Below are 26366 nucleotides of genomic sequence, written 5' to 3' on the forward strand. Positions count from 1 at the left end.
TGACACTGGAAGGGAGGGTTCTGTCGTCTGTTCCTCTATAATCAGCCTTGCAATGTTGTGCCTGGAAAATAATAAAAATAAAAAGGGTGTTTAGTCACCAAGAGAGTTTGCCCAGGGTTCACCATTATTCATAGATGCTCAGCGAGGCTCATTTAAGTTAGGGAAATAGTTAAAAGACCATATAATGCATGCTAAAATGTATGCTTTATTAAATTGGTAAATATTTATTAATAATATAAGAATCTGCCTTTAAATTAAACATCTGATGAATTACCTTGCCTTAAAGCTATAAAACTGTTATTGCTGCTATAAAAAAAGTGTAAAGGAGGCATTTTGACTATGAAATTTCATTTCATGGTCAATTGAATTTACTATATTGGAAAGAACTAAAGATGGAATCATAAAATAATTATGATATTCACATACACTTAAAGAACAATGCTTTCACGGGCTGGCATTGGAAGAGAGGACTCAATTTTTAATGCTTCTTTTGTAATGTATTGCTAATCGCTCAAGCCATTGAATTATTTCATTGATTTTTAAAAGCATGAGTACTTTAGGCAAGTGCAAGCTGTTGTCATGGTATTTACATGGACCTCATCACATTTATTAGAGCCTTTCTGAAGTTTTGCGGAAACCGAATGATATTTATTTTGGCTGGAAACAAACTAATCTTGTTGAAAATTCTAGTAGAATTTCACCTTGAAGAAATGTCATGGGATTTTAAATCACAAATGTTGGAAAAAAATAAAATGTACCAGGACAGAATTATGATGAATACAATGTGTCGCTGGCTTTGTTCTATGTACTACCTGACATGTTCACCTATAAACTTGAATTCAGAATCGCCAGAGGCATGGTTAAAAATAGGTTATGTCAAGGTTCTTCTATATTTCCCTCCGGGTACCAAGGTGGCTGGCGACATCATAATGCTCCACAGCAGCTCCTCGGAGATTTCCCTTAGGAAGGTCACCAGAAAAATAATAAATAATACTTTATACATCATGCACTCGGCTTCCCAGTGTGCACCGGCTATCATACCTTATGCAAGTAAGAAGTTTTATTAACCAAATGAATATGGCTGTCTGTTAAGGATTGCTATGGTGAATTAAGACTTTCATATAAGAAGAAAAGCCAGCTTGTTTATGGGGTATTGAACCAGCTTTTCTTCAGAGCTTCATTGGTTTTCCTTTAGAAAGAGTGACAGTTTGTCACATTACTGATTAGCTGCATTTTTGTTGGCAACCAGCACCACATGTTTATCTTCCTTAAGTTTCTGCCATTATATTTAAAAAACAGAAAGCAGGAACAAAAAAGAAAAGGGGGGATTAAAAAGAGTCTAATGATTAGCATTCCCATTTCAAAATATGCAAATAATGCCCTGGTATTCAAAAGCGAATTGTTGAAAAAATTGAAAGTCGATGCATTTGTGACTTCAAAGAACAACCTTGATTTGCTTGTTGCGGATATGTGTATTTTCACACAGGGTGTCGCTGGCAAGTTGAAATCAACAGTCATAGTTTGGTTAAAAATTCTTTACCTCTGAGCATTATTGTCAGTTCAGATGATCATCTGGAAATTATTTTAATCTACAAAAGATTGCAATCCTAAAAATCTACAACGTGCGCTCCAAAGGGTTTCTTTCTTTTTTTTTTTTTTAACACCTCTCTATAATCTGCCCAGCCTGCTGAGTAGCATTGACATCAGTAGTACATCAATTTCAGAAAGTGGATTATTTTTACTAGACAGCTATTGTGACATATTGGGTCAGTCATAAATGAAAGATATTCATGCAAGCATGCAATACTTGTAATGAAGTCTCACTCTGACCTTCTGTATGATTGATTCTGTAATTTAGTTTTCTCAGGCAGTGCCTGAAATGAAATGAAATCATGTTGAACAAGTTTTGAATACCCACAGTGCACCAGGAGAAGAAAAATCTGCAGCCCTAGAGGCTTGAGAGAGAGCAGCTGAACGATTTATCTCTATGCTATTATAGCCTTTGCCAGCATTCAACATTTCTTTTTTTTTTTTCTTATTTGGCTTAAGTACTTAATTCTGCAGGTAGCAGTAAATGGGAAAATAAAATGCTGTTCAGATTTAAAATGACAGGACAGGAGTATGTGCAGGGGACTGATAAAATATCTTGAATAGAACTGACCTTTCATGTAGCTGAAAGTTACTGGGGGATTCATCCTCATAATTACCATATAGATTATTTTTATTTCTTTCCTGCAATGAAACATTTCAGAGAGCAGTAGTGCTGATTGAATGAAAATTGAACTTGTTAACATTCTTTTCAGCTTAGCCTGTTGTACATAACAGAAGGTTAGCTTTGATGAATTTCAAAATTCTCTTTGATATCCAAGAAACAGACAGTAAAATAATTGTCTCTAGTCTGATATTTTGTATGCCCCCCAAAAGAGAATTTATAAAACACACTGATAATTCACATATTTTTTCTTCTTGCATTATGTTTCGTGCTTGGAAGAGCGACGTTTTCTGTTTGATATTGCTTTGGCCTTAATTACGATAGCACATATTTATAGAAAACACTACTGGTACTCTGATAATATCAAACATAGTACTAGAAAATTGACAAAGATGGAAGTAAGGGAGCTAAATTTGGGTATGGCAGTCTCTGTACCCGTTAAGGAAAGAGATTAAGAGAGAAAAAAGTCCTACAGAAGGTATGCACACAGAGAAGAAAAGTACCAGCTTTTAAAATATTCACAAAGCTCTTATGTCATAATCCAGACAGACATCATTTTTGATCAGAAAAATAAGAATGTATCAAAATAATACTCCTAAAATTACCAGGCTTATTTTAGAAGTTTTGATTTTTCATACAGTCATTTAGTAGGGGCCTAATTCTGAATTATTTTTATTTTCACAAAATAACTTTCATGCCATTTTTGTACTATCCAAAATCTTACGTTAAGAGAAATCGCAGACTTTTCAATTAATACATCGTTTTAGCAATGTAGCTTAATGTGTTACAGATAAAACAGTTATTTCATGGGTCATTAATGTGTTTAATGCATGGAACGTTCTATTAAAACAAGCCCTTATTATTGTTATGGACAGGTTCATTGCCATTGTCAATAGAGGCGGCAGAGCTAAATTCCACAGGACGATTACCATTTAGCCATTGGGGGGACCAACAAGTTCTCATACAAATTGAACGATTAGCTCAGTAATGTTTATTTTTGGTCAGGTCATGGTCGAAACATATTCTTATTGTAAATTAACAATAGAAAAGACACATCTTACATAAGCAAAATAACTCACTTTGAGTGGAATGGGACCTATCTGTTCCAAGGCCAAAGTATATAATTAAAACCATATTAACTCTAGCAGACATTTGCTGAGCACCTGCTAGGTGCTATATATTGTTCTTAATCATTAGAGACCGATCATTTATCAAACTGAGTTCTTGGTCAGCAGTGTCTCTTCCATGTAATACAAAAATTCGAAGTCTGATGACTGCTTCAAAGAGGCATGTTGTCCAAAGTCCACTTTAATTAACAGTTGCTACACCTGGACAATTGTCTACCCAAAATATCCAAGCCACAGACATTTTACGAGCTGTCTTTTTTTGGTAGAGCAAATAGCCTTGTACCATACATGGCTTAAAAGAAATATTCTTTATTCTCGACCTGGAAATGCCTACTGACCCCGAACGTATGATTGTTGTCTTTCAGGTTGAGTTAACTTTAGGATCATGTATTAAAGGAGGGGCGTGTTCCAAACTTCTACAAAACCCAATTAGCTCTTGTAAAGGGCAACATGTGATTACTTGGTTGATTTATCCCATTCAAGGAAACGTGTTATTAAAAACTTAGGCTATGGTTTATTTCCCTGTATCTTGTTTTTAACATATATACTCTACAGTTATAATCTTCTATAGCATTGGCAGTATTTCCCTGTGGGTTAGGGACAGAAGACACACCATTCAACATCACTCAGATTCCCAAATAAAACTGGCTTGATGGCTCAAACAGTTTTTAGAGGGATGAGAGTTACTCCTGTCCTGTGGCCTCACTTGTCACCCTTAGAAACGGTCTCCTTTGCTTGTTTACGGCCTGTCCTGTCCCCTCATCTGTCTTGTTTGCTACTGTCATCCTCAGGCCTGGAACAGTGTCTGGGCTGGAATACACGAGGCTCTCAATAAATATTATATTTGTGGAATATATGAATGAATGAAAGGATAATGAAAGAATATTTATTTGTTATTAAAAGCGTACCTTAATACTAAATAAAAATGGAGGTGGGGAGGAGGTTTAAAGTATCAACAGCTGTAAAAATGGAATTCCTCTTTAAAATTTTAATTTAGGATTGAATAAAATCAACACAGAGCTGACTCCTTGGTAAAACAAAGGAGTTAGAGGGTACATAAGAAAATACCATTGTTTTATTATAAACTCTTGAAATTTTTATTTTGCTAAGAAACTATTAACTTTGGGGAAGACTGGTTTTCACAAAACTTTCATGTGTAGGTATGTTTGATTATAACCCTGAGAGTAGTTGTTAAGTAAAAAGTATCTATTTGGGTGCAGATATTTTGATAAATATAACGCTTAGGGTATGTAGGTCTGTAATTATCATTGGTGTATTTGGCACGACTGTGTTTGTTTCAGTTTCTATTTGGGTTAGGAATGCACTCGCTACGCGTAAATGTTGATAGATTGTTTATTTGGAAATAAAATTTTAACCTCGCTATAGGACATAACTAAATAATTGAGCATAAAATTAATGGATTTCCTATTTGTAGTTCTCTGATATTTATTAGTACAAAGCAAATTTTATTACTGATAATTAATTACTCCATTTCTCAAGAAATATTGATTAAAAAACCACATAGTGAAAATGTATTTAGTCGCACTTTCTAATATATTTGGGTTATTTGCTTCTTAATTACATGTTACCCTTTATTATGAAAACCTGATGTTACATTGTTACAGGGAATAATTTACTTGTAAATGTAGATGGAAGGTGCATTAAATACATTTGCATGTTAGATTTTTAAAAATCCTTTGTGTAAAATCAACTCAGATGGAAGTAAGCATCATTGAACTGAGTAAAAATATCAGTAGATAAGATAGAATAAGGTGTGATACTTAAAATTTAAAAATCTATTCGAAAGCTTATATCTTACATTTGTAAAAGAAACAAAAACGCAAAACAGGAGTATGTGTGATTATGTATCACCAAGTATGCATCAGAAAGATAAATTCCAGGCATGTGAAGGAAAGGGAAATTCACTCTGAGAGGACTTCGTGGAGGGACAGGTCCTTGCTCCCTGGCCTGAAAGTAGGGGTGAAAAAGATTTGAATATGTAGAGGAGGGAGAGTTTTCTTGGCTAAAGAAATAAGAGCAAACCATTCCCATCCCCCCAAACCCCACATATCTTATATGAAGTATGGACATGGTAATATAACACAGTGATTTACACAGTAGGGACGTTTTTTCACCTTTCTGTTCTCTTTCAATCTGAAGTCAGGAAGGAAGTCTCAGTTTGGGGCTAATGAGTCTTTCACATCTCTCTTTCATCCTTTTTTAAAAAGAGAGAGCAGAACTCTGGCTCAGAACCTTAGGCAGGTCTGCATATTTAGATGGACTGTAATGGAATTATTCAGTATTTCCTTTACTTAGTATTTATCTGACATTCCATTGGTTATGGTGATTCCAGTTTTTAATTTATGCTAGTGATGTAAAGTTTCCTTTTTAATATAAAATTATTCAGATATTTAACCGTGCACTCAAATGATTAACGTTCAATAATAGACTGGATTTCAGGCAATTTAAGAAAACGGGGGACCTCTACCCTAAATTCTCCATTCCTTGGTTTCCTGTTTTAAAAAAACAAAAGACAAAGAGGCTCTTTCATCAGGTAGAGAGAAGCAAGCCTCAGCTGAGCACTCCCCCTACCAAGACATAGACAAACCATCAAGGCATTGTTGCACAAAGGCTTCGTTGAATTGTACTTATAGATAGAAGGCAATGTGCTTCCTGTTAGAAGTCCATGGCCTGCCCATTCTGAATGACCTTTCTGATTGCAAAAATTAATCCTTGAGTACTCTTCAAAACATAAGTTGAGGTGTTAGGCTATATATTTATACTATTTTATAATTAAATCCAAGTTGTCCACAATTGATGGATGCCCATGAAGTATGATCAGTTAATACTTTCTTTTTTGAATTTTATTTTATTTATTTTTTACACAGCAGGTTCTTATTAGTTATCCATTTTATACATATTAGTGTATACATGTCAATCCCAATCGCCCAATTCATCACACCACAACTCCCACCCCCTGCCACTTTCCCCCCTTGGTGTCTATACGTTTGTTCTCTACATCTGTGTCTCTATTTCTGCCCTGCAAACCAGTTCATCTGTACCATTTTTCTAGGTTCCACATATATGCGTTAATATACAATATCTGTTTCTCTTTTTCTGACTTACTTCACTCTGTATGACAGTCTCTAGGTCCATCCACGTCTCTACAAATGACCCAATTTCATTCCTTTTTATGGCCGAGAAATATTCCATTGTATATGTGTACCACATCTTCTTTATCCATTCATCTGTCGATGGGCATTTAGGTTGCTTCCATGACCTGGCTATTGTAAATAGTGCTGCAGGGAACACTGGAGTGCATGTGTCTTTTTGAATTATGGTTTTCTCTGGGCATATGCCCAGTTATGGGATTGCTGGGTCATATGGCAGTTCTATTTTTAGTTTTTTAAGGAACATCCATGCTGTTCTCCATAGTGGCTGTATCAATTTACATTCCCACCAACAGTGCAAGAGGGTTCCCTTTTCTCCACACCCTCCCCAGCATTTGTTGTTTGTAGATTTTCTGATGATGCCCATTCTAACTGGTGTGAGGTGATACCTCATTGTAGTTTTGAGTTGCATTTCTCTAATAATTAGTGACATTGAGAAGCTTTTCATGTGCTTCTTGGCCACCTGCATGTCTTCTTTGGAGAAATGTCTGTTTAGGTCTTCTGCCCATTTTTGGATTGGGTAGTTTGTTTTTTTAATATTGAGCTGAATGAGCTGTTTATATATTTTGGAGATTAATCCTCTGTCCGTTGAAAATATTTTTTTAAGATTTTTTTTTGATATGGACCATTTTTAAAGTCTTAATTGAATTTGTTACAATATTGCTTCTGTTTTATGTTTTGGCGTTTTGGCTGCAAGGCATCTGGGATCTTAGCTCCCCGACCAGGGATGGAACCCGCACCCCCTGCACTGGAAGGCGGAGTCGTAACCACTGGACCACCAGGGAAGTCCCCTGATCAGTTAATACTTATTGGAATGAGTAACATCACTGGATAGGTACCAAGCCTTTAAACTTTGAGTGGCGTCCTTCTACATGGTGAATAAAATCTAGGATGGATTACAAGGCCTGTTACTTTTGGCCATTACTTGCCTCTCCAGCTTCACAGCGAGCCTCGCTTTCCCTGGCCAGTAACGCTGACCTCTCCTTTACTTATCCGTGATGTGCTTCCTTATGCCACGTGACTTTGTACAAGTTCTTCTTCTCTGCATACGATGCTCTTCCCTCTTTTCTAGCTCAGTTAGCTTCTTCTCTTCCTTTACACCTCAGCCCAGTGGGTCACCTCTGCAGGGAAGCATCCCCTGATTTCCTCACCTTGCATGCTCTGGCCCATTCCCATCTCTCCAATCCCATTGCATTTCGCTGTTTACCTTGCCTACCCGGCTCCCACCTCTACGGGTCTCCTTTCCATTTCTCAAGAGTGCCAAGCCCTCTCCCACCTCAGACTTTGCATATGCTCTTCCCTCTGCCGGGAACATACTTTCTCCTCATTTCCTGATTGGCTTCTCCTCATTCTTTAGATATCAGCTCAACAGTCATCTTGGAGAAGCCTTTCTTGCTGACTTAATCAAATGTAGCTACCCTCCCCAGAATAATTTTTTTTTGTATAGCTTATTTTTTTCACAGCATCACAGTTTGAATCTTGTTTATGCACATGTGTCCTGTTTTCACAGACAGAACCTAATCTTTGGACACTCCCTCCTCCTCCCCCTCAGGAAGATGATTTCCATTATATTTGTCTAATAAAGTCATTCTCAAACTGGAAAGGCGGGGGATTTTGCCCATCAGGGGACATTTGCCAATGTCTGGAGACATATGGTTGTCACAACCTGTGGGGGAGGGGAGGCTATTGGCAACTAGTGGGTAGAGACCAGAGATGCTGTTAAGCATTTACAATGCTCAAGGTGCATTGTAAGCAAAGAACATGATGCGTTCTGCCAACAAAGAATTACCCAGACCAAAATGTCAGTACTGTGGAGGTTGAGAAACTCTTATCTAATATTATCAATTAGAAGACAGAGTGAGATAAGAAGAGAGAATGAGTTGTTTCCAAATGATGAACAGTTTAGGAAGTGATACAAGTAAACTCTCCATATGAAACATAATTGTGAAAGGAGTTGAAGAAGCTACCAGCATTCAGTCCTTATTGTTGGATGCGCTAATAGCAATCTCTTATAACCCACTAGTTGCTTTGCCTTTCAGTGATCATTGGTAAATCTTTCAAGGCTTAATTTTAATAAGTGAAACATAATGATTTACAAAAATGCATTAAATTTCTTTTTTTTTAATGTACAGTGTGGGGAAATACAGTCTACATCTATGTAATATCTTTTTTTTTAATTAATTTATTTATTTTTGGCTGCGTTGGGTCTTGTTGCTGCGTGGGCTTTCTCTAGTTGCGGCAAGCGGGGGCTACTCTTCATTGGGGTGCACGGGCTTCTCATTGCGGTGGCTTCTCCTGTTGTGCAGCACGGACTCTAGGCACACGGGCTTCAGTAGTTGTGGCACATGGGCTCAGTAGTTGTGGCTCGCGGGCTCTAGAGTGCAGGCTCAGTAGTTGTGGCACATGGGCTTAGTTGCTTCACAGCATGTGGGATCTTCCCAGACCGGGGCTTGAACCCATGTCCCCTGCATTGGCAGGCGGATTCTTAACCACTGCGCCACCAGAGAAGTCTCAAAAACGCATTAAATTTCTTAGGGCTATATCCATGGTTATACATTTTCTTCTCATGTCAGTACTACTAGGAAAAATGGTGAGCTATTTTGGAGCAGTATATATGAATTATTCTTGCTTACACTTTGTTATAGTAAATTCATCAGTCCCTTCTAAATTAGAGTCATGTTTAAAAGAACCATATGGTAATTTTCTAGTTTTCAAAGATATCTGGCCTGGCACATAGTAAGTGCTCAATAAACACTTTTCAACTGAGCTGACATCTTTCTCTTTTTAGGTAGAAATCCTAAGATCCAAGGAAGTGTCTTTTAAAGGTTACCTTTTTTTAAAAATAGAAAATGATTGGAGCTTTTCAGGATCGCCAGGTTCCCCAAGGAAGTTGTTAATAATTGGTGGCCCTAAAGGAACTTGACTCTCTAAAGAGATACTTTCACCATTAATCTTATACTGTAATCCTTACACATAGGAATTTATTATTGGAGAGCTGTGTACCTTGGTAAATGCTAGCACAATTTGATGCATTGATTATGTGGTTCAGAGGTTACTTGACAATATTTTAACGGTCCTTGGTGTATTGTCCTGTGGGAGATTAGAAAGGGTGCGCCAGCATTTTTTGGATCTGAAGACCATGTAGATGGCTCTAAGTTTTGCCAAGACCTTAGCCCCACCACCAGTATGCTTCAGGAGTGGTTTTCACACTGTCCCCGCTTCAGGAAAACCCATTTTTTCTTGGTGAAATGTTGTGAGGAATCTCAATTTATAAAGCAAATGAAAACTGAGTTGCTTTTGTTAAAGGGGGATGGATGGTGGCAGTACAGAACTCAGAGCCCCATTCATCTCTCTCTCCATCAGTATGTGCTTCCACTGTGGTGGCACCATGGCTCCCTAGAGCACAGTTTCTCCATCAAGCAGTCACCAACTAGCTCGGTAGCCTAGGGAATCACTCTTAGCCAAGAATAGGTATAATAGTATCTAATTCAGAAAGTTAGAGGATTGAATTGGAAAATGCATATTAAGCTTAGCACAAATCCTGGCCCCAAGTAAACATACAGTCAATGTTCCTTGTTTGTGAACCTTGGCTGTTTGTCAACAAGAACTCTCAGGCAGCCAGGTCCATCATAAAGGCATAAATTGCAGGTGGAATTCAGGAAGAGCTGATAAAGCCAAGAAAACTAACTCCTTGGCCTTCTGTGTGACCATGAGATTCCTCTGAAATACTGTACTTGCATCAGTCAAGTACCTATACATGCTGATGTTCATGGGCATAGAAGTAAAGAAAACAAAGTGACTCCTCAGTTAATGAGAAAACTGTGTTAAGTCGTATCCTCATATTTCATGGCCATGCCAGTTAACTAATTTATTGTTATTCAGTCAGAATTAAAATACTCTAGAGTGGCCTGTAGATATTTTAAAATACTTAGATTTAAAGAAGTCTGAAAAGACTTTTAAAACGCCTTCTGAAAGATGTATTTGGAGACTAAAATTAAGAATAAGATAGCTTAAGCTCATGCAGCTCAATATCAAAAAAATAAATAAAAACCCAATCCAAAAATGGGCAGAAGACCTAAATAGACATTTCCCCAAAGAAGATATACAGATTGCCAACAAACACATGAAAGGGTGCTCAACATCACTAATCATTAGAGAAATGTAAATCAAAACTACAGTGAGGTATCACCTTACACCAGTCAGACTGGCCATCATCAAAAAAAACTACAAACAATAAATGCTGGAGAGGGTGTGGAGAAAAGGGATCCCTCTTGCACTGTTGGTGGGAATGTAAATTGATACAGCCACCATGGACAACAGTATGGAGGTTCCTTAAAAAACTAAAAATAGAACTACCATATGACCCAGCAATCCCACTACTGGGCATATACCCTGAGAAGACCATAATTCAAAAAGAGTCATGTACCACAATGCTCATTGCAGCTCTATTTACAATAGCCAGAAAATGGAAGCAACCTGAGTGTCCATCGACAGATGAATGGATAAGGAAGATGTGGCACATATATACAATGGAATATTACTCAGCCATAAAAAGAAAAGAAATTGAGTTGTTTGTAGTGAGGTGGATGGACCTAGAGAGTGTCCTACGGAGTGAAGTAAGTCAGACAGAGAAAAACAAATACCGTATGCTAACACATGTATATTCTAAAAAAAAAAAAAAAAAGGTTCTGAAGAACCTAGGGGCAGGACAGGAATAAAGACACAGACGTAGAGAATGGACTTGAGGACACGGGGAGGGGGAAGGGTAAGCTGGGACAAAGTGAGAGAGTGGCATGGATATATATACACAACCAAATGTAAAATAGATAGCTAGTGGGAAGCAGCCCATAGCACAGGGAGATCAGCTCCGTGATTTGAAAAGCATGTCTTCATTTTTTGATTCTTTGTGACCACCTAGAGGGGTGGGATAGGGAGGGTGGGAGGGAGATGCAAGAGAGAGGGTATATGAGGATATAGGTATACGTATAGCTGATTCACTTTGTTATACAGCAGTAACTAAGACACCCTTGTAAAGCAATTATAATCCAATAAAGATGTTAAAAAACAATAAAAAGAAAAGAATAAAATAGCTTAAATCCCAGGAGTTGGGGGCTGGAAGTGAAGTAAGCAAGAAATGGTGGAACTTTAAAAGAATGCGGAAGAGTGGACAGTCAGCTCAGATTTTTGAAGAGAAATAGCTAAATGTGTGAAGAATGCTAATAAGAAGAAATTAGGACAAACTGATAGCATAAAATCCACTTTTGTCATACAAGTCTGCTGAAGGATGCCTGCCCGGAGAAGGTCATATTTTAGGAGTAGTGGAAGAGGATATTGTCAGTGAGACAAAGAAGAGTTGGGGTTCTTCTGATATGAGTGACACATTTCTCCAGGATTCCACAGGAATTTGATAACTCAGAAATCATTAAGAAGTGGAAAATTTATATGTTTATTTATATGTTTAGTATTAAACCCTAGCAATTAGCTACAGACTATTTTAACTACTTGTGTCTCTTCTTTTTAGTTTTTCCTAAGCAGAGTGTTTTAGTTTTTGCTTCTTTTGTTTTGTTAAATGGAAAAAGTTAAGATGCTCCCCTCCTTGCCCCTCCAATCCAATCCGATATAATGTAACCATGGTTTATACACTTTCTTTTTAAACAAAAAGGGGCTGTACTCTATTTTGCAACTTACTTTTTCACTTGCTATATCTTGCATATCACTCTAGATTAGTGGTTTTCTAGAAATGGGAGCAGTTTTGCCCTCCAGGGGGCAATGTCTGGAGAAATTTTTTTTTTTTTTTGGTACGCGAGCCTCTCACTGTTGTGGCCTCTCCCGTTGCGGAGCACAGGCTCCGGACGCGCAGGCCCAGCGGCCATGGCTCACGGGCCCAGCCGCTCCGCGGCATGTGGGATCTTCCCGGACCGGGGCACGAACCCGTGTCCCCTGCATCGGCAGGCGGACTCTCAACCACTGCGCCACCAGGGAAGCCCTGGAGACATTTTTGATTGTCATGACTGGTGAGGGGAGGGAGGTTGCTACTGGCATCTAGTAGGTGGAGGCCAAGGTTACTGTGAACATCCTGCAATGCAAAGGACAGCTCCCACAGCAAAGAATTATCTGGTCCAAAATGTCATTAGAGCCAAAATTGAGAATCATTTCTCTAGGTCAATACACATAAATCTAATTCATTATTTTAAAAAGCTTCATAATACTTTGTAGTATGGTCGATCATGATTTATTCAACTAGTTTCCTGCTGATAGCTCTGGCTTCTTCTTTAGTGGCATTGTAATATTTAATATTAAGAAACCAAGCGCTCCAAGTTGCAACTCATTTGTTTCTTTAAAGAGCAAACTAAGCCTTATCAGAAAGATTCAAAAGAGGAATTCATAGGCTTGTGTATAAAATTAGATTCTGGGTCAGCGTGAGTCAGGAGAATTTGGTTTCAAGAAAATCACAGACTCACTCTAAATGACAAGTCTTAAAGTAAGTCATTTGAAAAGCATGTCTTCATTTTTTGATTCTTTGGCATTAAAAGAAGAAGAAGCAACTCTAAAGCCTTTTACATGACTGCCCAATACAGAGACGGCCACGTTTGAAGTGACGGCAGTAACTTTCAGAGAAGCTAATTCTGATTGTCTTTACCTCCTCCTTATACATATTTTTTAACATTCATTAGTGCATTAAATCAGATGGGTTGAACAGAAGAAAACAAAGCAGGTTTAAGATGAAAAAAGTGATATCCAATCCTGAGGACATGGAATGACTTCCAAATGTCGTTGACAATGTAATTCAGAATTGGAATGACCCTCTGGTTAACCACAGAGGGTTTTACAGAGAGGGTGCCCTGAAGCAAACAGATGCTTGCTCTGTGCTTCTCTAGCCCATCCTCTCTATATGGCGTATGCATGCCTGGGAGGATAAAATAGAGAACTGATTCTCCCCTTTTACAGAGCTGGGGAAAGGGTAATAGAACCAGAACTATGCAGGAGAAGGATGGCAAACCAACTGGTGAGCCTGAAAGGGTTAGACCTCTGTTTCCACCCTTTTTCCTCAGTACGAAGCAAGAGGTGGCTGTTTCTCTTCCCTTTGCTAGTAGTGTTTTGTTATCACTTAGTTAACTATCATCCAGTGATAGTTCTCTGGTGCAATAGACTAGGCTGGATAATTTGTTGGGCTTTGTGCTTTTGACCTTTCAGCTTTCTGGCATGAGTCCTTCTAATTAATAAATTAATAACTAGATAATTAATAGCTATCCTGAGATAAGTCAGATCTATCAAAATTACAAGTCAAACCTATCTAAGGAACTTCTGACATTATAAGTTCATTTTTTTTAATTGAGGTATAATTGACATCTAATATTATATTAGTTTCAAGTGTACAATGTAATGATCGGATATTTGTATATATTGCAAAATTATCACCACAGTAAGTCTAGTTAACATTTGTCATCATACAGTTACAAAAAAGGTGTTTTTTTTATTGTGAAGAGGACTTTTATGATCTACTCTCTTAACAACTTTCCAATATGCAATACAGTCCTGTTACCTACAGCCACCATGCTGTGTATTACATCCTTATGATGTACTTATTTTGTAACTGGCAGTTGGTACCTTTTGATCCCCTTTTCCCATTTCGTTCCCAACCCCTGTAAGCTCATTGATGTTTGGGAAAACTAAGAATTCCCCCCCTTGCTGTTGCCCCTTTAGGATCAGAGCCACACACAAGTTTCACAATACCGTCAGGATCCCTCCCTGATCATGAGGTCCATCATCCACATGACGGATGCTGCTCGCTCTGGGATCATGCCTCCTGCCCAGCTCACCACCATCAACCAGTCTCAGCTCAGCGCCCAGTTGGGGTTGAATTTGGGAGGTGCCAGTGTGCCCCACACGTCTCCTTCACCTCCAGCGAGCAAATCGGCGACTCCCTCCCCTTCTAGCTCCATCAATGAAGAGGATGCTGATGAATCCAACAGAGTGAGTTAATTGCCTTTAGTATATAACCTACCAGAGAATTGGGAATCACCCCATGCGCATGTCTTTGAATTTCATTCACAGTAGTACCTTCTTTGGCTTCATGGATTTGGAGTAGCATTTGAATTTATGGTGGTTTAATTTTTTTTCTTCACTCTTTTATATTTACTTATTTTCTGTGGAAAGTGTATTCAACTGAAAATTGGAAGATCTGGCTTCTCCTATTAGTTGTAAGGCGTTGAGTAAGTCACTTAACTCTTGTAGCCTTAATTTTCCTAAATCAGCAAAAGGGAAGGCTTGCACTAGACTTTCCAGAAATTCTGAACTGCTCTGGTTCTAAGTTAATGTCCAGGTAGGCAAGTCTCATCTGGTTAGTTGGCTGAACTGCTGCTCTATTGGACAGTCTTGCACCTTTGATGAGGTTTATCACGTAGTAAGTTCCAATCGTTTTACATCTTTGCTTTTGTCAGGGAAATGGCACATGATTCACATATGCACAGTGTGAAGTAAAAACTTAGTTGCAGGTATGACTTTTCCGAATGCCTAGAAATGTATTCTGTTTCACTGAACTTACTTGTAGGTACACAATTACTCATTCCTCATTTATTAATGATGTGTGGTACACTTACTCTGTGCTTGGCGTTTTACTTCGTTCTGGTGATACAAAGATTTCTAAGAGAATTATTGCCCCTGGGACTTCCCACTGGGAACAAATAGCAATGTTTAAAACTAGCTCCAGATGTGATTAGAGGTATAATTGATGTATCTGGTGTACTGAGATGGTCATCGATTCTGCTTAGGAGAGTGATTTGAGGAAGCCTTTATTGAGAAGGTGATGTTTGAATTAGGTCTAAGAGGATACATAAAAGTTTGTGAGGCAGAAGAGAGAGGCCAGCATTCTGGTAGAAAGAGCAATGAAATTACATGTCCATTTATGGGTGTCATGAGCAGTGTGACATGGGGGAAGAAAGAAATGAGTTGAAGAAAGAAATGTGGTAGCCTTTCCCCTGTTGGTAGTTGAGAGCTGACTAATTATTTGCATAGAGGAATGGCATAAGCAAATTTATGCTTTAGAAAGATAACTTGGCTTGTATATAGAATGTGTTATAAAGAGAGGGACCAGAGAGAAGGAACTCAATTAAAACGTCCTTTTGTTATGAAGTGTTTGCTTTTATTTTAGCAAAGGAAGGCATGGACAGGAGGTACCAGATTAGTGAGACATTCAAGAGAAAGAATCATCTATTAAGGTTTGGTGATCCCCTGGAATTTGAAGGAATAAAAGATACACTGGGTTTTAGTTTGAGAGCCAGCGTGGATATCAGTAAATGGAGAGGCTTAACCTAGGAAGAGAGGAGTGTTATTTTTTTTCCCCACGGGGAAGATGAGAGTTTGACATGGTAGGGGTTGAATTTGAGTTGCTTCCGTGTGGGTCTAGAACTCAGTCTGTTGGAGATGAAGCTATAGATTTGGGGACCATCTGCACATAGATGTGAGCACATAGAAGTAATCAGGATTTCTCAGAGTGCGTAAGGAGCAAGACAAGGCCAGAACACTGAGCATCATTTGTTTTTACCTTGAGCATCATTTACGTTTACATAGAAATGGAAGAAGAGGAGCTAGAAAAGATTGCGGGTGATGAAAAGAGGAGGGAGGTTAGCTGAAAAGAGGAGAAATGTTGCAGGGATTTTAAGAAAGAGGACTTGGTCTATCCCATTATGTCAACTCCCAACCGGACACAAGGTGGGGAAATGCACTTAGCAGTCTCTGTTCACACTCACAAGGACTTCAGTGGGATGAAGTGAAAAGTAATAAAGAAACTCGAGGCATGTGTATAAGATACAGCTGAGTTATAACTGGCTATTACACACTTCAAATGGAGTCCTTTCATTTGGTTCACATTCCTACTGATCTTAATACTTACCTCTGTATCAATCTGAAATTGTCACCTCTAAATAAAGAGAACCTTTTATGTGACTCTTAGCTTGTTCCATTTTAAGCCAGGGTCTAGGTTTTGTGTAAAGACAAGGAGTCCAGTATACCTCTTAAACAACTTAGCTAAAAAAGGAAGATTAACATTATTGTTGATTATGTCTTTTGGGTAAAGCTATTTCTCCATTTTTTCACAGCCCTTTGAGTCAACTATGCAGAAGTTTCTTTAGGAGAATTAATTCTGAGCTTTTATTTACACTGTGAGATTCTTTATTTCGGGTTTATTCTTAAAAGCTAATGATGATTAAGGCAAGTCATGGTTGTCCAAGAAAGACGGCAAAGGTTGTCAACACTTGAATGTTGTTTCACAAAGAATGAAATAGAACTCTTCTTATTTAGAAAAAGCTTTACTGGAAATAACTTTCATCTTGCCATTGGTCAGGGTACTGTTGGTGCAAACAGTGCCAAATTCTCTTCCAAGAAAAGAATAGAGTTGTTTGACTCAGAAAAATCTGTGTATATATTTTTTTCATGTGGCTTACGTAATATTTTTTCATTGAAGGAAAACTTGACTCCAATTGAAGCTCTAACTGAAAAGACATCTGACTCCCTTGCAAGTTCAGATTCATTAACTAGATTAAACAAGTTGCACTTATTCTGAGGATTTAGAAAAAGGACTATGAGGTCTACAGAATTTTATTGAATTAATCGTGTGAGTTATGAAAGATGGCATTTTGCAGGAGAGGTGAGATCTAGCTTAACACCTACTGAAGTGCATAAACTACTGGAATAAAGTATGGGTGTGGTTATCACTCAGTACAAACAACAGGCCCACCAACAAGTAGGCTCTTGGTTTCCTAACACCTTGAGGGTTCAGAGCTCTCAAAGAAAAGTTACTTATCAGTTTCCTCCCTAAGAATGCTAGTAATTGGATTAAGTTCCCAATGACCCTCTTTCAGAAAGTAATGATACTCTTGGAAATTTTGAATTAAGATTCAAGACTCAAGGCCATTAAAAGCCAATCTGTTACTACTTGAATCTATCTCTGTTGATCTTGCCCAAGGCTGGCTTTTAAAACAGATTTTGTCAAACACTTCAGCATTCTTGATGAAGTTAATGGCAAAATTATCTCCAATATAGTCATATCATAATCTAGGGGGAGATAAAACAAGGTTGATAAATCATTTCCCCTGCTTCTCTGATGAGTATGTTATATGACTGTTGAAATTAGATGATGGTAGCAGGTGAGTATTGGAGCTCAGTGGTGTATAAATTTGGGGAACTGTACCCATATCATCTCCATGGTTTCAGTTTCAGAGTTCATTGTGAATATGTGTGAGCGTCTCTAGGCCAGTATTCTTGTGGGCAGGGTTACTTACTATATGTAATAATAAACATCGTCTTATTAGTCTTCTTTTTAGCCTTGGTGATTTTAAGTATCTACTGTTGCTGCTCTTTTACAGGTTTTTAATTTTATGAAGAGTATCAATTTCCTTTCTAGCTCTACTTAGAGTTTTGACATTTTTACATTTCTTGTTATCCTATTCTTTAGGAAGTTTTTATTGTTTTAGAAAATAAAAGTGACCTTTCCCTTATTGTGCAAGCTTAGGTAGGGATTAGAGCTAATTTCCATTTGAGTTTCCGGAGACCATTAGCAAAGTAATATTCTGGTAAAATAAAAGACCAAGCCTCAAAAAAATCAATTCAGACTGATCATACATATGGTATGCCTCTATGGCTAAGGGACCTTATATAAAATATCTGAATATGATCAACATCCTGAATAGTATTTAGGTTTACTTCTAAAACCTTTGAAAATGTAAAATATTTTGTTTATGGGTACATGTGTAGCCCATATATATATGGCATTACTCGGTACAGAGCGTTCTGTTTTTCATTATTCATAATTGCTATTTAGAGCATATGTTGCGAATGTATTGAAGATACTTCTGGGTCTCATTAGTCAATGTTCTAAATGCTAATCTCTGCTGTCCAGTTAACTCTAAGCAAATTTACCCCTCCCCCACATTTGGTGGTGATTCATCTGTTGGTGATGTTTAACAAAACTTTAAAAGAACGATTGGGGACCTGAGTAAGTCTTTCTGCATTCTCTGCAAGTACATTCTAGGCAGTGAATTTTCTTCCTGCTTTGCAGGCCATTGGAGAGAAAAGAGCTGCTCCTGATTCTGGCAAGAAGCCCAAGACTCCAAAGAAAAAGAAAAAGAAAGATCCCAATGAGCCACAGAAGCCAGTGTCAGCATATGCCCTGTTTTTCAGAGACACACAGGCTGCAATTAAAGGTCAAAACCCTAATGCAACCTTTGGAGAGGTCTCAAAAATCGTAGCATCTATGTGGGACAGCCTTGGAGAAGAACAAAAGCAGGTGAGGCAAAGATCCATCATGGTCATTGCAAGATTATTCTTTACACCTTTTCTGAGTGAATACATCCACTTAATATGATTGCTTCCCATGAAAGCCTTTCTAAGCTATGGAATTAAAAAACACAAACATATAAATCCAAACCACTCTGCAGTTATATGGATTTCTCAGTTCCCTTAAGGGTGTGTGTTCAGAACCCATTCAGAAGAGAGTTGGAGGAGATCCAGGCAGTATCCTGCAAGCATAAACTTTTGATGATAATCTTTTCATTTGAAATAATGTGGAATTTTTCCCCCCTTTGTTCAAAAAAGGCACTACAAAGGGATTAGGTCCATCCTGCTTGCCTTTTTTTTTTTGATCATCTTTCGGAACTCTTGTGCTCTCCTGGGGGGTTTCCAAACTTTGAAGCTGACTCTGCGTGTCTCATTATTGTCATCGGGCATTTGAAATTTTATTCCAAGTTCATTTGAAAGCGTGGCTGTATGAGAGGCATTGAGAGATTAGCCACGCTGGTGGGAGACACTTCCTTAGGGTCCAGCTTCCCATCTTTCCCCGTGCAAGTCCTCCACAGAAATGGAGAGAAGAATGGTTTCCTCGGGGCTCAGTCCTCCCCTGGCTCCTTGCATGAAGCTCCAGTGACCATTCATGGGCGTTGATTTTCCATATCCTCACAAGAATAGACCCCTATTAGTAATAAACCAGAATAACTGTTTCAGGAATAAGGAATGGAAAACCCTTGATTTTCTTTTTCTTTCTTCCTTCCTTCCTTTCTCCCTCCCTCCCTCCCTCTCTCTTTCTTTCTTTCTTTCTTCCTTCCTTCTCATTCCTACCAACTGGTTTCCTTGGGATGGTGCAACTGTAGAATCTGCCTGTTTGTTGGCACTGAGCTTCATGCTCTATGCGGCAGACTGATTTTCTACCCTAGAAATGTAATCCTAAGGGGGCTGGCAAACTGCTGCATCTAACTTTTAAATTCTGGAGGAAAGGATAGTTGCACTTTAGTATAACAGCCAGCCATCAGACACCACGGTTTAAGAAAAGGAAGCCCAAATGAGGTTTAATATACTGGAATATATTTATGTAACTCACTGGTCTCACTAATGGAAATCTTTCATCTTTCACTATCTCTGATTTTTCTTTTTTTTTTCTCCAAAAGAAAACCCAGGTTGAAAGGCCTCCATCTTATCTCTTCTGTCTTCACACACTTTCCCTATTATTGTTGGTTTTTCATCCTCTGGTTTGTTTCAGCTTAGAAATGGGTGTGAGGGAAAGAAGACATGGATGGAGAAGCTCCTTAACTTTCTATAATTTGAACCATTTGCCGCAAATTTCATCGTTGTTACCTTATTTACTGCCCGAACAGAAGGCCCTTAGCTGTTACTCTCATGAATTCTATGCTGCAACCGGAAATCTTTTTCTGTTTGCCATAGTAAACGTCAGAGTTGTGCCCCAGTGAGGGTGGCAGGGTTTCATTTTGTTTTAATATCTGTGTGTGTGTTTCTACATTTAAAAATCAAAGCCAGGGAGACCAACATTTTATGTGAGTTCTGTTGCACGTAATTTGACCAGCAGTTATTTTATGACTGAGAATGTGTGTGCTAAAGGTGGTGCTGATTGTGGTCTTTTAATAGGTCTATAAAAGGAAAACGGAAGCCGCCAAAAAAGAATACCTGAAAGCCCTGGCTGCATATAGGGCCAGCCTCGTTTCTAAGGTAAACCCGGACAGGGGCGGCCAGTCTCCGAGAGAGTTAGGAGCCCTGGAGCATTGAAATCATAAATGCAACTCCTCTTCGAGTTGATTTAAAAAAAAAAAAAGCATCTCGAACAACTCATAAACTTATTTGTTCCCATTAGAGATCACCCCAAGGATGGCATGGAAAATAAGTGTTCATTCAAGCTTATGAATCCAGATTGTTTCCAAGAGTCACTGATCTCTATATATATGTATGTTGAAGCTATTTAGACAGATTTCAAACAGCCCCTTTCTTCCCGTCGGGGACTGAGATCTGTGTTAATGTCCTCTATTTAAACTGAGAAGTATGTTTGTCAGGCATTTTTGGACATCAGATCATAAATTCTCCAGTGGTTGCATTATAGAGGATATAATATAATAGAGGATGTTGCGTTTTTGACCAAACTGTTCCACATCATATAAATAAATAAGCCTCATGATTATTTAAAATAAAATTATGCTCCAAGTACTTTAAAAAAGACATGTATACACGTATTATACATAGAATATACAATGGGCCCTGATGTATTATAAAATGCAACAGTAGTCCAAAGCAAATGTCACTCTGGATTATTATTACCTTGATCCAAAAGGAGCATGAGCTGTTACCTTATATTTTTAACATTTAATTAACTTTGTCCTTAGCCTTCCTAGAATTTAGAGAGGCTTTGGGGAGGATAATGTGAACTGATGTTTTTGCTCGTGATGTGTTTCCCCTGGCAAGCAGAGATCCCATTTCATTGTCATTGTTGTTGCCACAGAGTACCACTTAGGGCCTCAGGGCATGATCAGTGTTGCCGGCACAGCCATTTAAAAAAGGTTTAGCCCTCTTTTCTTGTCTTTACAACATTTCTTCACCGGAATTGTAAGATCCACCGTTGGCAGCTGCTCAGAACCAGATCAAGAGAGGTACTCCTATACCTCATAGGTATAGCTCTTAGGACTCTTCCCACTTCATTAGAAAGAGAAAACATTCATCAGGTCCATAGCAAAAGCTTTTTGTGAGACTCTGGAAGGTGCACATTGAGAGATATACCTATTCTGGATGGGGATTTGCACATTGGTAGAATGTGTGGGCCACAGATGTTAAGAATTGAGGTGTACTTGATGGCTAATTAGACGGAGTGACATGAATAGAGTAACAATGTGCATGTACTTCTTACGTGAATCGTTTATTCATTCATTTACCTAGAAGCAGGTAGAGGTGATCTTTGTGCATTAGAGCATGAATAATTGATCATACATGGATTTAAGCCAAGAGCCAGTAACTCAAAAGGCATTCTGGAAATAGCATCCATGATTGGGCTGATCAGGTCTGTGACCGACTTAGAAGGGATAACTTAAACGTTTTACGTTGGATACTAAAATCCGATTCGGAAATGTTGCCAAATGGATTGATTGATTCCATTGATTCTAAAAAACTATTCAACAGGATGGAATTTAAAAAGAATAAATCCAAATTGTTTGGGGGTGGTGTTTTTGTTTTGTTTTTTTCATTAGATAAGTGCAGTTGAGAGCACCCTAAATTTATAGTCAGAGACATGACAGGCAACTAAAATAGTCCTTGAGGTATAAATTTAGAACAATTTCAACCTGAACCCAAAGTGTGAAATAGCTGCTAATATGGTGATCTCACAGGAAGCAGCATCTGACTGTACAGCTTGCTGATTAGATCACATCTAAAGAATTGGTTCCCAGGCTTCCCTGGTGGCGCAGTGGTTGAGAGTCCGCCTGACGATGCAGGGGACACAGGTTCGTGCCCCGGTCCGGGAAGATCCCACATTCCGCGGAGCGGCTAGGCCCGTGAGCCATGGCCGCTGAGCCTGCGCGTCCGGAGCCTGTGCTCTGCAACGGGAGAGGCCACAGCAGTGAGAGGCCCGCGTACCGCAAAAAAAAAAAAAAAAAAAAGAATTGGTTCCCAATGGTTGACCAATTGAAGGCCCTCCAGCAGGTTGCCTCCACGATGGTAAGGACCGAAAATCCAATAATATTTAAATAATTGAAAGAATCATGGAAGCAAAGATTTGGGGGCATATGATTATGGTCCTCAAATATAAGAGCCATAATGGAAGGGAAGCCTAAGCTTGATCTCTGTGCCCTGGATGGAAGAACTCATCCAAGGAGTGAGGTTACAAGGGGAGCGAGATTTCAGCCTCAACATTAGAAATAATAAACATCACACGTGCATTTAACTTAAGTCTCTACAATCAGAGCCCGGAATTTTCCCTTAAGATGTGACTCTACTCTCACTTTTAATCTTCACAACAACCAACAAAATTAATAGAAGCTTAATAGTCAACCAGGAGGGAGTAGACCCGGCAGGCGAACAGGAGCTCTTCACAGCCATCCACCCTTTTCCATTCTCCACTAGGGGAGTATCTCATAGGCATAATGGTGTGATTGCCCAGGTGTTTAGATATAGACTTTCCTTGTAGTTTCTTCCTTAAGACTGGCTTGGCGATTTTTTGATATTAGAGTATATAAAAATAATGTTCATGTTTATATGTAGAAGACTGTGTGTATTCTACTTTGTGGGTGATTTAATGGTTGTTTTTAAAGATAATTATGAGTATTTGCAGGTTTCTTCTTACCCAAAGGCTTCAGAACACAACCCTCCAGTAATATGCAGCGCCCCCTGAGTTTTTGTACAAAACCAGAGAACTGTCCACCGATGGACGGAGCTTTACACTGATCAGGTGTTCAAACAGAAGCCATCGGCCATGGCTTTTCCTACCTTGAGTGATTCTCCATGTAAGGTCACTCCTCAGGTTTCTTCTAATAGTAGATTTTATAAATGTGGGTAGTAAAAATCTAGAAATAAACTTTCAGAATCATTAAAGAGAGTGGATGGCAGCTTGATGCCGCCAAGTTCCCCCGCCCCGTACACACACCCCCTACAAAAAACCCAAATTTTGTGAAGAATAAGAGGAAAAAATAGACTTTAAGAGGAATTATTCCAAGCCCAGTTGCATTTAAAATAATTTATTTTTGTGGAGGTAATTATGTGTTTTTAGTACAAAATATATTAGGCAGTTTCTCTTCATGTTGAGCCCCAGGTCATTTGTTTATCTTATAACAGCTTACGCAGTCACATGAGTGCTGAACTTTCTCCCTTATGTATGACTCCTTTGCTAAATTTTGAAAATATTTGGTAAACTAAAAATACTTCTAAAGTTGTAAAGTACTTCAATTTAGTGTCTCTAAAGAATTCAGTTATGTTTTTCTTATACTCAAGTGAGCACTGTTACAAATAATCAAAGCTTTGATTATTATATACAGGGCTTTGAAGTTTTCTGGTAACAGTTGTTTTCTGGTAGTAGTAATTGTTAATTAATGAAAATAGCTAACATTTACAAAGTGCTTTCTGTAGGCTGGGCACTGTTCTAAATGCTTAATAAATATGAGTTAGTTTAATTCTCACAACCTCTATACAAGGTGAATACCATATAACACTATTTTATAGATGAGGAAACTGAGGAACAGATGAATGAATTAACTTGCTCCAAGCCACAAAGTTGTTGAGTAGTAGAACTAGATTTGAACTCAGGCAGTCTATACTCTGTTGTCTTTCAAAATGGTTCTTGCTGGTGACGTTAATTCAGACTTAAATGCTAAAGAATTGTTACTCTTAAATATATGTATCAGTCATCTTTTACTACAATAGTGCTGTGTAACAACCAGCCCCAAGCCCAATGACTTAAAAAGATAAGCATTTATCCCAGAAAGTGCCAGTTAACTAGCTGGGTCTTTAAATCTAGGCCAAGACTCGGCAGAATCAGCTAGTCCTGCTCGTCTGTGTAGAGTCAGCCTCAGGGGGTTGGTGCTGGACTCATACACCTACGTGGCAGTTGGCTGGCAGTGAGCTGGCTCTTGAGTGGGTAACTGGGCCACATGGCTGTCATCACGAGGTGGTAGGTTCTGAGAGACACAGACAAACAGACTTTGAAGCCTCACTTCCATCACATTCTGTTGACCAGAGCAAAGGTGCCAGGCCAGCCCAGATTCAAAGGGTGGGGAGTTCCACTCCACCTCTGAAAGGAGCTTTAAAGTTGCATGACAAAGTGCTTGGGTTCAGGGAAGCATGAATAATGGTGGCCATTTTTGTCATCAGTTTACAATACTAAAAATACCCCAACCTTCTCCCCCAAAATGCAGGCTGCTGCCGAATCAGCAGAAGCCCAGACCATTCGTTCTGTTCAGCAGACCCTGGCGTCCACCAATTTGACCTCCTCCCTCCTTCTCAACCCTCCTCTGTCTCAGCACGGAACAGTGTCGGCCTCCCCTCAGACTCTCCAACAATCGCTCCCTAGGTCAATCGCTCCCAAACCCTTAACCATGAGACTCCCCATGAACCAGATTGTCACTTCGGTCACCATCGCAGCCAACATGCCATCGAACATTGGGGCTCCGCTGATCAGCTCCATGGTGGGCTCGGCGTCCTCCACCCAAGTGAGCCCTTCAGTGCAGACCCAGCAGCATCAGATGCAGCTGCAGCAGCAGCAGCAACAACAACAACAACAGATGCAACAGATGCAGCAGCAGCAGCTCCAGCAGCACCAGATGCATCAGCAGATCCAGCAGCAGATGCAGCAGCAGCATTTTCAGCACCACATGCAGCAGCACCTGCAGCAGCAGCAGCACCTCCAGCAGCAAATCAACCAACAGCAGCTGCAGCAGCAGCTGCAGCAGCATCTCCAGCTGCAGCAGCTGCAGCACATGCAGCATCAGTCCCAACCTTCTCCTCGGCAGCACTCCCCTGTCACCTCCCAGATTACATCCCCCATCCCCGCCATCGGGAGCCCCCAGCCAGCCTCTCAGCAGCACCAGTCACAGATACAGTCTCAGACACAGACTCAAGTATTATCGCAGGTCAGTATTTTCTGAAGACGCACGTGGCAGGCGGATTTGCGCATCTGGAGAAGAGTGGCGTCCGAGAGTAAACCATGTGTGGCTGCAACTCGTGAGTCGGTGTTGGTTATGCAGAAATGTGTAAAAGATCACGCGGTCCTCTCAAGTGTCTATTAGATAGGCAATAAGAACTACAGTGTAGCTGAGAATCATCTTCTAGCTGACTCTAAACCACTTTGTTTTTAAACAAGAAAAGCTGTGCTCTTTTATGTGATGCCTTTTTTTAATTTATTCAGGCTCTACCTACAATATGTGAATCAAACCGTTTAATGAATCCTGGGACATACTGATGATTATAATAAACTGGCCTCTCTGAGTCATAGCAAATGGCCTTATTTCTCCCGAAGTGAAGAAACCACACTTCAAGGCGATTGGAACTTCCGAAGCCCTAAAAATAAAAAGCACAGTCGTAACTACCTGAAATACGAAAATCCAGTTTCATACAAACATTTGTATGACGTCAATCGTTGATGGCATTTTTTTGTCATGAAAAAAATAATGTAAATCACAGACTTTTGCCAAAGCTCTTATTTTTTTTCCTTAAATCTCTCCAGAAAAAAAAAAAAAATGCAAGTGATTAGTTTCAATTATTGACTCCTTTTCACTTTTTACCCATGACTTCTCCAACTCAAACCACAGTATATGTTGTAACAATATCTATGACCACTGTTAGCCCATTATATTCATTCCAATTAGAAGAAAAGAATGTGAATATTATATTCTGTGTTTTGAGTGACAAGTTTCGAAAATGAAAAACACTGTATTTTTAAAAGGGAAATGCACTTAAATGGAGACAGTTATTACAAAAGTTAAGATTTAAAAAAAAAAGAGCAAGAGTTTTTATTATGATGTAATACCAGTAGAATATTTAAAAGGCGCACCGCATCTGAATAATCAATGTAAATATTTTCTTTCAAAGTTGTAAGTTTTCATATCA

At 39.0% G+C, this 26366-nt stretch overlaps 1 protein-coding gene across 2 annotated transcripts in view; it reads left to right on the forward strand.

Moving 5' to 3' along the window:
* TOX3 (TOX high mobility group box family member 3) overlaps nucleotides 1-25405 on the forward strand; it is a gene marked incomplete at both ends in the record, with an annotated part of 104480 nt that extends 79075 nt beyond the window's left edge. For both annotated transcript variants that reach the window (XM_079723252.1, XM_079723253.1), the window contains 4 exons: nucleotides 14214-14483; nucleotides 18565-18792; nucleotides 20421-20501; nucleotides 24677-25405. In XM_079723252.1, coding sequence (XP_079579378.1) covers nucleotides 14214-14483; nucleotides 18565-18792; nucleotides 20421-20501; nucleotides 24677-25405 — 1308 coding nt within the window. The remainder of the gene's footprint in view (nucleotides 1-14213; nucleotides 14484-18564; nucleotides 18793-20420; nucleotides 20502-24676) is intronic.
* Between the last annotated feature and the right edge of the window lie 961 nt (nucleotides 25406-26366).

Source organism: Hyperoodon ampullatus (assembly GCF_949752795.1).
Source record: "Hyperoodon ampullatus genome assembly, chromosome: 18".
In the NCBI taxonomy this organism is placed as follows: domain Eukaryota; kingdom Metazoa; phylum Chordata; class Mammalia; order Artiodactyla; family Ziphiidae; genus Hyperoodon; species Hyperoodon ampullatus.